This window comes from Sinocyclocheilus rhinocerous, unplaced genomic scaffold, assembly GCF_001515625.1.
Source record: "Sinocyclocheilus rhinocerous isolate Xijiao unplaced genomic scaffold, SAMN03320098_v1.1 scaffold1785, whole genome shotgun sequence".
Lineage (NCBI taxonomy): Eukaryota > Metazoa > Chordata > Actinopteri > Cypriniformes > Cyprinidae > Sinocyclocheilus > Sinocyclocheilus rhinocerous.
In genome coordinates this window covers 926,456-944,538 of record NW_015627538.1, presented here as the reverse complement: position 1 = coordinate 944,538, position 18,083 = coordinate 926,456, and the positions used below count along the sequence as shown (strand labels likewise).

General features: G+C 36.4%; 1 protein-coding gene across 1 annotated transcript in view; it reads right to left on the bottom strand.

The window, feature by feature from the left end:
* Positions 1-18,083, bottom strand: part of LOC107729466 (zinc finger protein GLIS1-like) — a 34,075-nt gene that overhangs the window by 4,409 nt on the left and 11,583 nt on the right. Inside the window, exons 4-7 of the mRNA XM_016539984.1 lie at positions 14,568-14,729; positions 12,370-12,480; positions 11,460-11,604; positions 8,386-8,515 (exon numbers count right to left, since the gene is read on the bottom strand). Coding sequence (XP_016395470.1) covers positions 8,386-8,515; positions 11,460-11,604; positions 12,370-12,480; positions 14,568-14,729 — 548 coding nt within the window. The remainder of the gene's footprint in view (positions 1-8,385; positions 8,516-11,459; positions 11,605-12,369; positions 12,481-14,567; positions 14,730-18,083) is intronic.

Here is an 18,083-nt window from a genome sequence, read left to right as displayed (position 1 = left end):
ATATATATATATATTTAATGTATTTATATATATGTACATGTATATGTGTGTGGCTGTACATACACATATGTAGTTGTTTTTTTGGTGTTTGGCTTAGTGTTATGTTAGAATCATTATTATACTCTTATACCTTTTGTTCTTTAATATTTTGAATTGTTTTTAGCTTTATTTTTTTGTTTTCATTTAAATGTTTAGTTTTGAAATGTTGTTGAATGCATTTGTCATTTTTATTTAATTTCTTTTATTTTCTTAAATGTGTGTATATACAGTGGGTACGGAAAGTATTCAGACCCCCTTACATTTTTCACTCTTTGTTATATTGCAGCCATTTGCTAAAATCATTTAAGTTAATTTTTTTTCCTCATTAATGTACACATAGCACCCCATATTGACAGAAAAACACAGAATTGTTGACATTTTTGCAGATTTATTAAAAATGAAAAACTGAAATATCACATGGTCCTAAGTATTCGGACCCTTTGCTGTGACACTCATATATTTAACTCAGGTGCTGTCCATTTGTTCTGATCATCCTTGAGATGGTTCTACACCTTCATTTGAGTCCAGCTGTGTTTGATTATACTGATTGGACTTGATTAGGAAAGCCACACACCTGTCTATATAAGACCTTACAGCTCACAGTGCATGTCAGAGCAAATGAGAATCATGAGGTCAAAGGAATTGCCTGAAGAGCTCAGAGACAGAATTGTGGCAAGGCACAGATCTGGCCAAGGTTACAAAAAACTTTCTGCTGCACTTAAGGTTCCTAAGAGCACGGTGGCCTCCATAATCCTTAAATGGAAGACGTTTGGGATGACCAGAACCCTTCCTAGAGCTGGCTGTCCGGCCAAACTGAGCTATCGGGGGAGAAGAGCCTTGGTGAGAGAGGTAAAGAAGAACCCAAAGATCACTGTGGCTGAGCTCCAGAGATGCAGTCGGGAGATGGGAGAAAGTTGTAGAAAGTCAACCATCACTGCAGCCCTCCACCAGTCGGGGCTTTATGGCAGAGTGGCCCGACGGAAGCCTCTCCTCAGTTCAAGACACATGAAAGCCCGCATGGAGTTTGCTAAAAAAACACCTGAAGGACTCCAAGATGGTGAGAAATAAGATTCTCTGGTCTGATGAGACCAAGATAGAACTTTTTGGCCTTAATTCTAAGCGGTATGTGTGGAGAAAACCAGGCACTGCTCATCACCTGTCCAATACAGTCCCAACAGTGAAGCATGGTGGTGGCAGCATCATGCTGTGGGGGTGTTTTTCAGCTGCAGGGACAGGACGACTGGTTGCAATCGAGGGAAAGATGAATGTGGCCAAGTACAGGGATATCCTGGACTAAAACCTTCTCCAGAGTGCTCAGGACCTCAGACTGGAACTAAGGTTTACCTTCCAACAAGACAATGACCCTAAGCACACAGCTAAAATAACGAAGGAGTGGCTTCACAACAACTCTGTGACTGTTCTTGAATGGCCCAGCCAGAGCCCTGACTTAAACTCAATTGAGCATCTCTGGAGAGACCTAAAAATGGCTGTCCACCAACGTTTACCATCCAACCTGACAGAACTGGAGTGGATCTGCAAGAGGGAATGGCAGAGGATCCCCAAATCCATGTGTGAAAAACTTGTTGCATCTTTCCCAAAGACTCATGGCTGTATTAGATCAAAAGGGTGGTTCTACTAAATACTGAGCAAAGGGTCTGAATACTTAGGACCATTTGATATTTCAGTTTTTCTTTTTTAATAAATCTGCAAAAATGTCAACAATTCTGTGTTTTTCTGTCAATATGGGGTGCTGTGTGTACATTAATGAGGAAAAAAAATTAACTTAAATGATTTTAGCAAATGGCTGCAATATAACAAAGAGTGAAAAATTTAAGGGGGTCTGAATACTTTCCGTACCCACTGTATATATTATACACACACACACATATACACACACACGCACAAAGAAAAACAAGTAGATAGAATAGAAAAAATAGAAAGCTAGTATTTGTTTGTTTTTTGTTTTTTTTTAATAAAAAAAAGAAGATAGAATAGAATAGAAAGTGCTAGAGTTAGAGGGTCAAATAAAGGTGGAACAGATGTGTTTTTAGTCGTTTCTTGAAGATGGTTAAGGACTCAGCTGCTCGGATTGATTTGGGCAGGTCATTCCACCAGGAGGGAACAGTTAATGAAAAAGTCTGTGAAAGTGATTTTGTGCCTCTTTTAGATGGCACAATAATACGCCGTTCACTAGCAGAATGTAAGCTTCTAGAGGGCACATAACTCTGAAGTAATGAATTTAGGTAAATGGGTGCAGAGCCAGTGGTGGTTTTGTAGGCAAACATTAATGCCTTGAATTTAATGCGAGCAGCTACTGGTAGCCAGTGCAAATTGATGAACAGAGGTGTGACATGCGTTCTTTTCGGCTCATTAAAGATTAATCTTGCAGCGGCATTTTGGATTAATTGTAGAGGTTTGATAGAAGTGGCTGGAAGACCTGCCAAGAGAGCATTGCAATAGTCCAGCCTGGATAGAACAAGAGCTTGAACAAGGAGTTGTGTTGCATGTTCTGAAAGAAAGGGCCTGATCTTCCTAATGTTGTATAAAGCAAATCTGCAGGACCGGGCAGTTTTAGCAATGTGGTCTGAGAAATTCAGCTTATCATCAATCACAACTCCAAGGTTTCTAGCTGTTTTTGAAGGAGTTATGGTTGATGAGCCTAACTGGATGGTGAAATTTTGATAAAGTGATGGGTTTGTTGAAACCACAAGCAGTTCTGTCTTAGCCAGGTTGAGTTGAAGGTGATGGTCCGTCATCCAACAAGAAATGTCTGTTAGACATGCTGAGATGCGAGCAGCTATTGTCGGATCATCAGGATGGAATGAGAGGTAGAGTTGAGTGTCATCAGCATAGCAGTGATATGAAAAGCCATGTTTCTGAATGACAGAACCTAGTGATGCCATGTAGACAGAGAAGAGAAGTGGTCCAAGAACTGAGCCCTGAGGCACCCCAGTAGCTAGATGTTGCAACTTGGACATTTCACTTCTCCAAGATACCTTGAAGGACCTATCTGAGAGGTGAGAATCAAACCACTGGCGTGCGGTTCCTGAGATGCCATTTTTCAATAGGGTTGACAGGAGAATCTGGTGGTTCACCGTATCAAAAGCAGTGGACAGATCCAGCAAGATAAGTATAGAAGATTTGGAAGCCGCTCTTGCCAGTCTTAGGGCTTCAACAACTGAGAGTAAGGCAGTCTCGGTCGAATGTCCACTTCTGAAGCCAGATTGGTTGCTGTCCAGGAGGTTGTTCTGTGTGAGAAAGGCTGAGACTTGGTTGAACACAACTCGTTCAAGTGTTTTTGCAATGAAACGATGAAGGGAAACCGGTCTGTAGTTATGTAAAAGAGATGGGTTAAGGGTGGGTTTCTTAAGTAGTGGGGTTATACGAGCTTGTCTAAATGCTGAGGGGAAAACACCAGTGTGAAGGGATGTGTTAACGATGTGAGTGAGCACAGGTACAACGGCAGGAGAAATGGCTTGAAGGAGATGAGATGGAATAGGATCAAGCGGACAAGTAGTAGGATGATTGGAAAGGATGAGTTTAGAGACTTCTGCCTCAGAGAGTGGAAAGAAGGATGAAAACGAGTGTATGTTTGCTGGTAAGATGTGTTTGACAGTTTGTGGTGTGGCAAATTGTGCACTGAGGTTTGTAATTTTATTAATGAAGAATGTGGCAAAGTCACCAGCTGTTAGAGTTGATGAAGGAGGGGGAGGAGGAGGACAAAGGAGGGAGGAAAATGTTTTAAAAAGCATGCGAGAGTTAGGCGAATTGTTAATTTTGTTCTGATAGTATGTCCTATACTTTGTTTATTACCTGAAAATGACTTGAAAAACAGATAAACAGAGTATGAATGAAACATACACTGTATGAGTGTTTAGCGCTCCGTAATGTTCACATCTCCTCATTTCAGATACGAATAAAACACCAGGTCATGCATAGACTTTTTTTTTGTTAAATTTATATGAATTTCTTTTTTCGCCGGAGCACCATCCAAGTCTTCTTCTCCCATTTCGCTGGATTCCCACGTCTGCTACCTGCGCAGATGTCAACAGCGCAACTGGGTTTCAGGTTGAGGTCACAAATGGGTTGAAATTTGTATGATGTATCGATTGTGTGAGTAGGATGCGTTTCATACAAGATCTGGCAACTGGACAACCTTGGGATAATATATTCATGTGATCATTCATATAACGAGGTTTGGGCCACGCAAATTACGGGAGTTTCACGGGAGAAATAACAAAACGGGAGGGGTGCGGGAGATTGGCGTGAAATACGGGAGACTCCCGGGAAAAACGGGAGTGTTGACAGGTATGGCTGTGTCCTATCACAGGGCTTCACAGCATAAGTGAAGCAGATAAATGCTGTGTGTGTGGGAGCCCTGCAGCGCTGCCATGTGTGTGGAGCAGAGGGCTGTATCCCAATAGAGCGGCTGTCAGCACAAAACTCAGAAAACAGCTCCACTCTTCATATTTTTACAGCAAGCCTCTCTATACACACTAATCGCAGTCAGCTGCCCGTACGCACACTTAGGCTGGAATGAGAGGAATCTTTCAAGCAGCATTTAAAAATCCCAATTTACCCATCACACTGATCTTCCTCTTGGTTGACAGCGTGTTATTTTCGGCTAGCACACTGCAGTGAAAGACCTGCTTAAAGACGTTTGGGTAAGGTATCCTGTCATGTTTGAGGAGCTCATTAAATATGTGAATGAAATCACTCAACTTTACAGGGCAGGAACTTTCATCTTGGAAAAGATTTTATGGATCCAACAGTCATAAGTTATTACTACTACCAAACACTGTTTCGACTACTAAAGGAGCTCCAAAATCACTCTAATGCATCAAGTCATCATACTTCTTTAAAAACAGCAGGTACACAAATGTTTAAGTGAACTGGGCAGGAAAAATATATTGCCAACTTGCCAATGATCATTTTTAGATTTAGATTAAATACTTGTCCATGAGCATTTTTAGATTTATGAACATCAATATTTTAGGTTACATTTAAGATTTAATGGTCCATACGCATTTTTACATTTATAAACATCAAGATTTAATATTAAAAAGGTTAAATATAGGGTTACTTCTTGAAAGAAGTTTTTTATTACTTCATAAAGAAGCTTTATATATGATTAAAAATACAGTAAAAACAGTAATATTGTGAAAATTACTACTGTTTTCTATTTAAATATATAGTATTTTAAACTGTAATTCATTCCGGTGATGGCAAAGCTGAATTTTCAACAGCCATTACTCCGGTGTCTTAACATTTCTTATTATTTATCAATGTTGAAAACAGTTGTGCTGCTTAATATATTTGCAAAAACTGTGATACATTTTTTTGAAATAGAATACATTTATTTGAAATAGAAATCTTGTGTAACATTGTAAATGTTTTACTGTCAATTTAATGTGTTCTTGCTAAATAAAACTTTTTTAAAATGAAATAAATATTTCTTTAAAATAATCTTGCTGAACCCAAGCTAATGCATGGTAGTGTATAACTTTGTTAGTTTTCAATAGTTCATTTTAAGTGGTGATAGGATATATGAATTTTTAAAAGTACAAAAAGTCCTATTTAGTAGTCCTATTTAGTATGATAAAACTGCATGCATATAAATGATAAAATCACCACAAGGCATGTCTCATACATTGTAATGTAAGCATATATCAAACAGAATGATTCTTTTGTCCAGAAAATCTAATGGCTAATAACTGATAAAAGACCAAATGATAACATCTGATAACTGCTTTAAAAGAAAGTCCAGTAGCGTTCACGCACATTTACACAAAAATGAATCGCAAATCACTCAAAATCTCACATTTCATAACAGGGATTTGAAATAACAACAATACTCAGTAAGCAAAGTCTCCTAAATGCTTACTTTCTGCCAAACAAAACAAATTTTGCAATGGGATCAGATTCTGATGGCAGGAGTTAGGAAAGACAATTTAGTTATAAAATGTATAATATCATTTAAAACCCATTTGGGGAAAAATCTAGCTTTCTGTTGTGGGACCACAAACCTAAGCCTTCAGTGTTTCTGTCTCACAGTCAAGCGCAGGATAGCTGGCAACCGAGAGTGTGCGTGAAGTGTTAAGTAGGTTCTGGTGATATTTTTTGTTATTTGATAAAACACATTTCCTGTTTACAGCCACAGAGCGTGCTGCACTGTTTTTTTTTTTTGTCACATCACCTCAAGAGTAATTGTTGTTTACACAAAGCGAGTCATGGCATGTGTTTCTTTTCCGGACGCGTCTGGATAAGCAAACGTTCAGAAACAAACATTGCCTGTTTGTGGTGAGTGACAGCATAACAATACCCTTCTTTAACAACAGCAATAAAAAAAAAATGAAATAATGAAAAGAATCATTACAGCCATTCCTAAGAACTGAATTTTAGTGACCACAACAGTGACCACAATCGCAAAAAAAAAATCCCTATGATCTCTGAATTGTCCATATGGTATAAGATTGTACAAACATCTTAATGCAAGACATCCAGATCAGATCAAATCCCTACACAATCGGCACATATTTGCGTGACAGCGCAACAGTAACACTGAGAGAACGGGTCATGGGTTAACTGTGTGCTGTAAAAAGACCCATGCGAATGCATAATAATAATATTTTTCTACTGAAGAAACACGTGTTGCCACACTTCATAATGTCTCCGTTCTCAGGGCAGGGACGATTTGCTCTCATCGCATCGGCTGTGCTGTTTTAATGTTTCACATCATAAGCACATGATGCGAACTGCTGTGGTTGACGCACATATATGCACCGCAGATGAAGTCCTTCAGTCAGTGACAAATAGCCAATTAGACTCACATAAAATTGCTCCCATATGTATCAAAGAAGCAAACTAGATGTTTCCATGCTGTATTTTTGCTAAAATGTATATTCAACGTTCTATATCTGGTCAATATGAGAAAAGAAATGTGACATTTGAAACTAAAGTTCACTACCATCCCAATACAAAACAGTGCACTTAATAAAGTCATTATTTTTGTTTTCTTTGCGCACAAAAAGTATTCTCGAAGCTTCGTAAAATTACGATTGAACCACTGAGGACACATGGACTATTTTAACGATGTCCTTGCTACGTTTCTGGGCCTGGGAACATTTCAGTTGCATTGCTGTCTATGCAGGGTCAGAAAGCTCTTAGATTTCTTAAAAATATCTTAATTTGTGTTCCAAAGATTAACAAAGGTCTTACGGGTTTGGAACGTCATGAGGGTGAGTAATTAATGACAGAATTTTCATTTTTGGGTGAACTATCCCTTTAAATACATCTCTTTTCTCACAAAAGCAGTGGGAATTTACTGTACAGTATATATGAATCCTTGCTTCACGTTTCATACTATCCTTGGGGTTAACAATTAATCTTAACAAGCTTTTTCCGAATTTGACCTTTCGGACTATAAAGGCCGCAATGAAACAGTCTCTTCTTCACTCCAGCTGACGAGGTTCCCAGCTGACTTTTTCCCCCTCAAATGGTGAAACGACTGTTTATACAACACGCTTTGTTTCTGTGACTGTCCAAAGCATGTGAATATGAGGTACACGATTGAGTGTCTGTTGCTAAGCATCGAGACCGCATCATTTCACACTGTACAAGTTTGGCACCACAATGAGTGGTTAACGCCACAAAAGCGGTACTAACCGGAGCAGGGCTTTAAAGCCCAGGTGAAAAGCACTTATCTAAATGACGTTTGTTTACCTGGGGTTAAAAACTGGGTTTGGAATGACAATAACGCTGGTATATAATAATCAGCGCTGGGTAGTAACTGATTACATGTAATCTGGATTACATAATCAGATTCGAAAAATTAAGTACTTGCAAAATGCTCATAATCAGATTACAATTACATATTATTCACACAATGGCAGTAAATTCTTTATAATTCATTGATCATCCCTAATTATTATTTTTTTCTCTTTTAAAGTCTCCTTTTTAAAAATCCTACTGTCTGTCATACCATTTAGCTTTGACTATATTCTCAATATGGATTGGTCATGTAAATGTCATATAAATAACTTTGCCATACATGCTTTGAAATTTTGTATGAAATGTATGAAATAAATAATTATGAAATGTATGAAAGGTAAGTTAGATTTAAAAAAAAAGTAATCTAAAAAGTAGTCTGAATACATTACCTACAATGAGTAACCTAGATTACGTTACTACAATTTTTATCATGTAATCTGTAATCAGTAACGGATTACAATTTGTAAGTAATCTACCCAGCATTGCATTAAGCGCGGTGTGAAAAGCCCTATACGGTATTATGATGTTCCTGGTCATATATTGTGATGCTTACACTGACAGACTGCTGATCCTCACCTTGGCTGATTGAGCTTGTTGTTGTGCAGATGGTTGTGGAGGCTGATGCTGCTGTGCTCCATGCTGCAGTGTCTGCTGGGATGCTCCAGAGATAAGGCTCTGCTACAGGATTCATCTTCCTCAGGGTATACTGTAAACCCGCAGGAAAAAAAGAATTACATCACAGTTACTTCTCCTAGACAGCAATGCATTAAATGGAAGCAAAACGATACTTTGATTAAGTCTCTTGCAATCAAGTATAAGATTTCAATATAAACGGAAACAACATTGATGGCAATAGGAAATGTTGGGAACACTTTACACTAAGATTCTATTTGTTAACATTAGTTGGATGCATTAGTTAACATGGCAAAAATAATTTGGAAACATTTATTAATCTTACTTAATGTTATTTTCAACATTTACTAATATACATTATTAAAACCAAATGTATCAGTTAACATTATTTCTTGGACCTAAGCAAACATGAACAATGAACAATTGTATTTACATAACTAACACTAACAAGGATGAATGAATATTGCAACCAATATTACTTATTGTTAATTAATGTTAGTTAATGCATGAACTAATGGTACCTAATGTGATTTTCTTGTAAAGTGTTACCAGAAGTACCAGACTGGAGTAATGGCTGCTGAAAAATTAGCTTTACCATCACAAGAATAAATTACATTTTAAAATATATTAAAATAGAAAAGAACAAATTAAATGGGAATAATATTTCACAATATTACTGTTTTTTTTAATCAGATAAATCTTCCAGATAAAGCCTCACTAAAAGACTTCTTTCCAAAACATTAAAAATAAATGTACAGACCTCAAACATTTGAATGGTACTGTACATCTAAGATCAAGTTATCTGAGCCATGCTATACATATCAATTTTATATTTCTATATTGTTTAATTTGTTGTAAGGGATTTTAGGAGATGATGAAACATAACAAAAACTTCAATATGTTTCCAAAAAAGAACAACAACATTTTGCTGAAAGAAAAAAAAAAAAAAAGAGACATGAAAGCATATCCAGTCATATAATATTTATTGTGTATTGAAACACATATCACATGATGTTTTGTAAAACTGTGTAAAGTCTGGCTCATTCTTATAAACTGGGCTCACGGAGAGAATTACAACCGGTTAATGAGCTTTTAAATTTTAAAACCGAACAAGAAGTGAATGTCATACCATTTCTGTTTAATTTCTCTTATTCTTCCTGATTGATCAAGGTCAAAATGAATAATGCTTTCAGTTTGGCTTGCTGATGTTAAACATCTCTCATAGTTATTCTTCACTTGAAACACATAGTTGTTTCTTTCTTTTTCGTCAGAATCAGACGACTGAAATATCTGTGGCTTCTGTCTGCCTTCCACATCTCTTCGAAAAATCGCGAGCAGTCCAAGACAATTAGTGCGGACTGCCCTCATGGATTTTCACTTCAGGTGTTGACTAAAGGAGCCCTGCGCTGTCTGACAGCTTCTTGACTCCGTCTCAAGCATCTGAAGGAAAAGCGGCTGGAATGGAAAAGATTCTGGAGTGTTAGAGACATGCGTGGGGTGGCTGCTTGCCCACGGTGGGTGCCCAGTGACTGCACAAACACTGCTCTTTTGAGCTCGTCGGAACAGCTGATGTCAGAAATAGTGCGTAGTGTAAATGATGGGTATAGGGCAATGAGGAAGGGAGTGGACGGGGCTCACTGGTCTGAGCACATTCTCCCCTGGACACATCTGTAATGCTAAATGGCATGCACATATAAACAATTTTTTTTTCTGTGCACTGGTTAAAAATGGATAGTGGCTGGAATCACACAGACTGCTTGTGTGCAGGGTTGTACAATGTCATCTTTCACTAGCATTGGGTTCCTTTACACTACCGTTTAAAACTTTGGGGTCAGTATGATTTTTTTTGGGAAGAAATTAATACTTGTATTCAGCAAAAACGCATTAAAGCGATCAAAATCCAGTAAAGACATTTATAATGTTACAGAAGATTTCTTTTTCAAATAAATTATATTCAACGAAGAATTTTAAATCCTTTTTCAAATTGTAATATTTCATAATTTCATTTTTTACAGCATTTTGATCAAATAAATGCAGCCTGGGTGAGCATAAAAGATTTCTTTCAAAAACATTACAAAATATTACTGACTCTATACTTATGAAGGGTAGTGTATCTCATTACATACTTTATATTACATACTCATACATACTTTCAGGTGTTTTTTAATCCATAATTAATTTACATTTTAATGCTAATTTACGGTTATTTCTTAACAGAGAATCCCACCTGTAAACTTTTGCATTGTACTGCATATTATACACTATCTTTAGCTTAACTATCATGACTAAAATTATGTTTAGTTTTATGCTGAGCTAGAAATACAATACAAATAGATTTGATTTTTGTGTTTTGATCAAATGTATATTTTATTTATGTATTTTTTGTGGAGGATTTAAATTTTAATTACACTTTTTGTTCTGATTCATTTTAGAGGTAAAATTATCTGTAAATATTCAAATTATAAAATTACAATTATACCAAACAAAATTGTAAAATGTTGAAAATTCAAAAACTCATAAATACAAATTGTACAAAAACTAGACCAAAGTTTAAAGTTGTGTTTCACAGCAATGCTCAAACTTAGAATTTTGGCCCAAAAATTGTGTCAGAGAATTGTAGTACAACAAACACAATAAAAAAAACAATAAAATAATCCATAAAAATAAATTGTATTAATGCCACATGTCTAAAATTCAAAAGGTGCAAATTCTTTTTCAAAGTCTTTTTTTGTCCTTTTTCCAGAAACATATTAAGACAACAAACAAAACATAGGTCCTTCTGCAAAATATATGTATTTTACAAGCTGAAAAGACCAGCATGAATGTCCAACCAGATGCTGGAGTCTTTCTGAGAAAAGCTGTCAAGAGGATGCCAGGACCATCATCAAAAACACAACATGCTGGTCATTTCTATCTTGCACGCTTTGCTTCCTTCAGTTTTACAGCAGGCAAAATGTCTTGCAGGCCTTCCAAAGTCAAAAGCCCAACTCAGGATAGACCATAAGCTATACACCTACCAGTAAAACCCTCCTGATGAATCTCACTGAGTGAGGCAGGACGCCTATGGTCTGGACTCTGTATTGAAGGAGCGGAGCCATGGAGATGCTGCAAGTCAAGGCACACATCCACAACTTCCTGCTCCACCTTATTGTGTAGCTGGACCTGTCAAGATACAGAAAACATATGCATAAAATATACAGCACTGATTTCCTACTCTGATAAAGCAGACATACCATAACACAATAACTAGACATCAAAATCGGGTAATTTAGACTATGATCTGTGACAGATGGATTTAGCCAAAAGGCAAAAACAGAAAATAGAGTGTGAAAACTGATATAAAATCAATGAAATTCAACTAAAAGAAATGTGAAGCCTTTTTCTCAGTTCCAATATGGGCGCTTTTACTGCATTTTGCCTTTGTAGAAAAGTACTGCAAGGATGTACCGCTTGACTGTGAGAGCGGCAAAATCTTACCGAGGCTGAAACAACTTTCTGTTGTTGATTCATTTGAGCATTCAGTGGAGCTGCTGAGCATGTTTGCTATTTGCATGTCACATCTGGCCTCTTGAGGAATAGCGCTGCACTGCTTATTAACTGTATTACGGGAACACATGTGTTCTTGCTTAGAAGGCCAAAGCCATGGGAATACACAAAGATCTCCTTCATTCTCCTTTGTTTGGAAAGCAGGAACAGCCCATAAAACAATAGGCCTTTTCATCAAAGATCTCTGGGATGAAGATTACTGATGAAGTTAATGCATTAAACGATGTGACTTCATTCATCAGGTCATTAAGATCATCTAATTAGTTGCATGTTACGTGTGCATGTATTTTTGTTTTAGGTTATTAAGTTATCGAATGAGGCTGTTGTTGGTTGTTGTAAGAGTCTCTTGATACAAAACTAACAAACACTTGAAATTGTTACCTTGTCCTGTGCCTGCAGGGCTTTACTGGAGTGGACCTTGACGTGTTTGCGCAATGAGCTGGGGTCGGTGTAACGTTTGGTGCACCCTGGGAGCTGACATGCATACGGTTTCTACATAAAATAATGAAGCAAGAGGCACAGCAGAAGAGACAAAGGTAAATTAGTCATTCAAATGTGTAATGAACAATGAACTAAGGAAGAAAGTACATATAATGTATATAATGTATACATTTATATATTTATAAATAAATATCATTACATTTTTTGAGGGTGGTCAAACCCAATGACATTTTACATTATGAACTAACTTTGCCTTGTCATAAGGAGGCCAAATTATCTGATATATTAAAGAGACTTACTGATCTTGACATACAGTTATAATGGTCTGCAGGGGTCCACTCTATGATATCATTTCATTTTATTTCGTCTATGATATATCGTTTTATGTATATATGCTTTTTTCTGCATTTTGGTTGCATCATATGACTTTGATTCAACAAAAAGAATTCAAATATTATTCATATTTTAACAAAAAAGCTGCTTCTCTGCTTTAAACAAACAAAAATAAATAAGTAGGTAAGTAAGTAAATAAATCCTAGAAAAAAAATACCACTGTTCAAAGGTTAGTGGCCAATAAGATTTTTTGCTGAAAGAAGTTAATACTTTTATTAAGCAAGGATACATTAAATTGAGACATTTATAATTTTACAAAAGACTTCTGTTTCAAATAAATGTATCATTTAAAAAAAAAAAGATCATGGATTCCACAAAAACATTAAGCAGTGCAACCGTTTTCAACATTGATAATAATGTTTCTTGAGCACCACATCAGCATATTTTAATGATTTCTAAAGAATTATGTGATACTGAAGACTGGAGTGATGACTGCTGAACAGATTAAAACATAAAACAGTCATTTTAATATTTTACAATATTACTGTTTTTAAAAAAAACATTACAAAATTATTTTTCTTTATTATATTAACAGTTGTTGCACTTGTTTGTTTTTTTTTACTTTATGCAGCAAATTTAGTATCAAAATATATGAAAAAAATACTTTCTGTCTATACACTCCTTCAAAAGTACAGGACAGTTCATGACTTTTCTCCAAAAAAAAAAAAAGGTTTTCAGATGCTTCACACGGCTACATAAAACAAATCCTCCACAGGATATTACACAGGTGCAGAGCGATACACACACAAAAAGATTCAGTAAATATTATGAAATCGCCGCATCTGTCCACTTCAAATATTAACCGCACATGTCACCCCCAGCTACACAAATTCTTAAAACAGCACTGACTAATCAATAATGTCGTGTCTCTAGAAATGCACTTTTTACATCATACATTTCAGCTGTGCTAGAGAGTGCGATGGAGGGTGCGAAGGAAAAGTAAATGCTTTGCTGGATAACATTCCCAAAGTCTGCATTAATAACACAGTGAAATAATTATAACAGCTCTGAACAATCACTTCCACAGATGTGCTCCACTCATCTACGTGACGAATTATGACATTTGCACGGTTAGCGCAATTAGCAGTGCGACGGCTGCCATCAGAAGCTTACTGACAGCAGCGAATGAAACCACCCTGCTTTGAATAAATCAGCTCTGTTGACTTAAGTGTTCTGAGGAAACCGATATCACTCGCAGGCTGGTTGTTACACAGCTTTACAGGCTGGCATGAGAGCCGCAGTGGGAGAGAGATGTGCAGCCAGAGCTGGTAGTCGCTGAAGTGGCTCTCTTTTTTTCTTAAGCCGTTAAAGTGAAAGGAGATCTCACCAGTGTTCCAGACTATAATTCCTTACTCTGAATTTAGTGTAAATAAAACCCTGTTATTACGACTACTTTGTCTGGAAAAAGTGACAAGTAAGCTTCCCTCGCTTGTTTGTTTTCATTAGTGGTGTACACCTTTCGCAGACTGGGTATAAGTGTAAATTCACAGCTATATATACAGTGGGGTCCAAGAACCACTAGTAAAAAAATGCATATTTTGCATATTTATAATTAGTTAAAGGAACTTTTAGAATGTCTTTGTGTAATTGGTGACCTAAAATGGAGAAAAGTGAACTAAATAAATGTGCGCATATAAATATGTATTTTCTTCTGAGACTTTTGGATCCAACTGTACAATTTTCCGCAGTGCATTTTTTATGTGTTTTTGTGTTTACACCTGATAGAGTCATAAGAATGGTCATACCGTGTCCAGGTGTGTGCGCTGGTGTTTGGCTCGATCACTGGAGTTGCTGAAGGCCTTGAGACAGCCGGGATGCTGGCAAATGTAGGGTTTCTCTCCGGTGTGGCTGCGTAGGTGGATCTTCAGGTTCTCCAGACGGGAAAATGCCTTATTGCAGCCTTCAAACTACAAGAAAACACCCAAGCATATGTGCATATGAGGGAAAAAGCCCAAAATCTCCAGGTTCTTCATTGTAAGTGCACGTACATATGCATGCAAATTATGACATGCTTTAGTGGAAGAGAGTACAGCATGCTTTGTATGTACTAAGCAGGGATTAATATGTGCAATTGCAATTGATTAGAAGAAGATATGAAACACAAGACAGAAGGTTTTTTTTACTTACTGCCATTCAATCTCCTCAAAAAACAAAAAAAAACAACAACTAGAAGACATGTCTTGTCTGATACCAAGTTATGCTTGACAGACAAGTAAGAAAGTGGTGGCATGAAATGTTTTCTATGGGTCTTTTTTAAAGCTCAAAATGATACCAGTTTTGGAACAGGAAATGTTTTTGCCACAGTGACATTTATGTAACGCAAAGATGTTCAAAACAGAATTTTCTTAAAATGAACAGACGTTCATCCAAAAAATGAAAATCTTGCCATCAATTACTCACCCTCATGTTGTTACAAACCCATATGACATTCTTTCTTCCATAGAACACAAAAGGAGAACCTCTGAAGAATGTTCAAGCTGCTTCATACTGTACAATGAAAGTGGATGGGGACCAGGGGCCATCAAGCTCAAAAGTGACAAAAAAGCACCATAACAGCATCATAAATAACGTCCATGCACTATACTCAAAGTTACTTCTGAAAAGATGAACACAAGTTATTATTCATTCAAAATCTTGCATGACAGCTGAGCGGTGGTCAACTTTAACTTTCATTGTATGGACAACAGCAGATTGTATGTTCAGTTATCATTAATTGCTTTTGGAGTAGAAAGAAAGTCATACAGGTTTTGAAAGACGTGAAGGCAAGTAAGTGCCTTAAGCTCAAAATGATGTTGGGAAATTATAGCTATTAAGCCACATAAAAGTGTTATGCTCCTATAGTTGTAAATGACTATAAATGCTATTCATGTGGCAATTCATGCACATTTATCCGCACACAGACACACATGCCACTCTACGAAGTTTATTAAACAGACATGTTCAAAGCTGGTTCCTGTTAGAACAAGGCTCTGCTAAGATGTTTGAGTTGGAGAGAGGCCAGCAAGGGAGTAATAAGGGAATAAGCCCAGCTGATTCAAGGTGGCAGCCGCAGTCATGCAGACTTTTGGTTGGAGCAATTCTGCAAAATTATAAAACACATTTTGGCGGTCACAGGTGTGATGTCATGATGAGGTTATATGAAAAATTAATAGGGTTTCATTGAGCATCTTTACATTTATGCATTTATGACTATAAAAATTAAATTAAGTTGACGTTTCGATTTTTTTATTCATTTAGCAGACACATTTACCCAAATCAAATACATTTTCGGTGAAGTACACTTACAAATGGGTTATGAATGTGAATAAAAATAAATAAATAAAAAACAACAACCGTCTCAAGTGTGTTAAAGGGTTAGTTCACCCAAAAATGAAAATTAGCCCATAAATTACTCACCCTCAAGTCATCCTAGGTGTATATGACTTTCTTCTTTCAGACGAATCCAGTCGGAGTTATATAAAAAATTGTCTTTGATCTTTCAAGCTCTATCGTTGTACTCAGCGGGTGTTGCATTCCTTCGGTTCAAATGACGTGAAATAAAAAGCACCCTTCCACAAAAAAAAGTGTCTCACACGGCTCCGGGGGGTGAACAAAGGCCTCCTGTAGCGAATCGATGCGTTTTTGTAAGAAAAATATCCATATTCAAAACGTAATAATCACTTGAATCTAGCTTGCGCCAGCAGTTGTACACGGAAGCAGTTCTGGGGGAATTACGTATGAGGTCAGCATACGCTGAACTCAGACTGGATTCGTCTGAAAGAAGAAAGTCATATACACCTAAGATGCATCGGGGGTGAGTGAAACGCAGCCTAATTTTCATTTTTGACTGAACTAACCCTTTAAAGCTGACAATTTCTGCATTCTGTATACTCTAAGTTTTAAAATATGTTTAAAATTGATAACAATATATAAAAAACATTAATGGTTTTAATCTTAATAGCCGTGCTGTTTACATTAAAAATCACAATGTTACAAATTATGATCGAACTACTAATCTAACTACATTTATTTGTAAAAATCTATTATCGTTCAGGACAAAATGCTTCCCAAATGATAGTCCTCTGGCCACCACAGTTTACAGAGAAAAAGAAAACAAAAAGAATAACAGCAAATAGATGAAATAATATCCCATGGCTATCTTGCATCATTAAAAAGAAACACATTTCCTATGCGGCTCACGGCGAAGGAAATGAAACACAGCTTCATCAAAGCATTAAATTATTATAGGTTTAGGACACTGCTTACAATAATATCTTTGAGCGTGACTGTATCCATCTATTATATTCTATGTAATATATATCTTTGCAAATCTGAAAAATAAGAGATGAAACTTAAGTTCTGGTTATGATTATTCAATATAAGGTAAAAGAATGAGAGAACATTTTGCAGTTCCCTCGCACTGCATGAGGGCACTTACAAGTGTCATTGTTGAATACCTAAAAAACAATCAGGCAATGAATATTACAAAAGCTTAATCTAAAAATCCTTCTTCAAAGTTGTCCTGGAAGGAGTTGACTGAATTGATCGTTGCGTAATATCAGTCTCTAGGCAACTTTCACGAAGGCAATTTGTAAGTGAACCATAAACAACTCTAAAATGTCTAAATCTGTAAAAGCTGCAATGCATCCATCTTTGGAGGTGAAGAAAGATTGAGTCCACATGTCAGTCTTTCTCAATTACAAACTCTTACTTCAAAGAATTGGCATGGATTGAAATAAAAATGTCTTGAGTTTTTACTGATTGATACAAATGATATGTATTAGTAAAACAACAACTGTGTTCAGTGTCTGGCACAATATTGTGATATACACTACCGAAGAAAGTCTCTTATGCACACCAAAGTTTTTCAATTAAAATCAATGTTTTCTGTTTTAATATATTTTATTTTAATTTATAAATGTGATGGCAAAGCTGCATTTTCATCGGCCATTACTCCAGTATTCTAAGTCACATGATCCTTCAGAAATCATTCTAATATGCCGATTTATAATATTTTAACATTATAAGTATTTAAATAATATATTTCTGTTAATGCATTTTTTTAGCATTCTTTGATGAATGGAAAGTTCAAAAGAACAGCATTTATTTGAATTAGAAAAATTTGCAACATTACAGATGTCTTTAGTGTCGATTTTGATTAACTTAATGTGTCCTTGCTGAATAAAAGTGTTTATTTCTTTAAACTAATCTTGATCCAAACTTCTGAACGGTAATGGAGATGTGATAGATTGTATAATTGAGCTTGGCAAAAATGGCGAAAA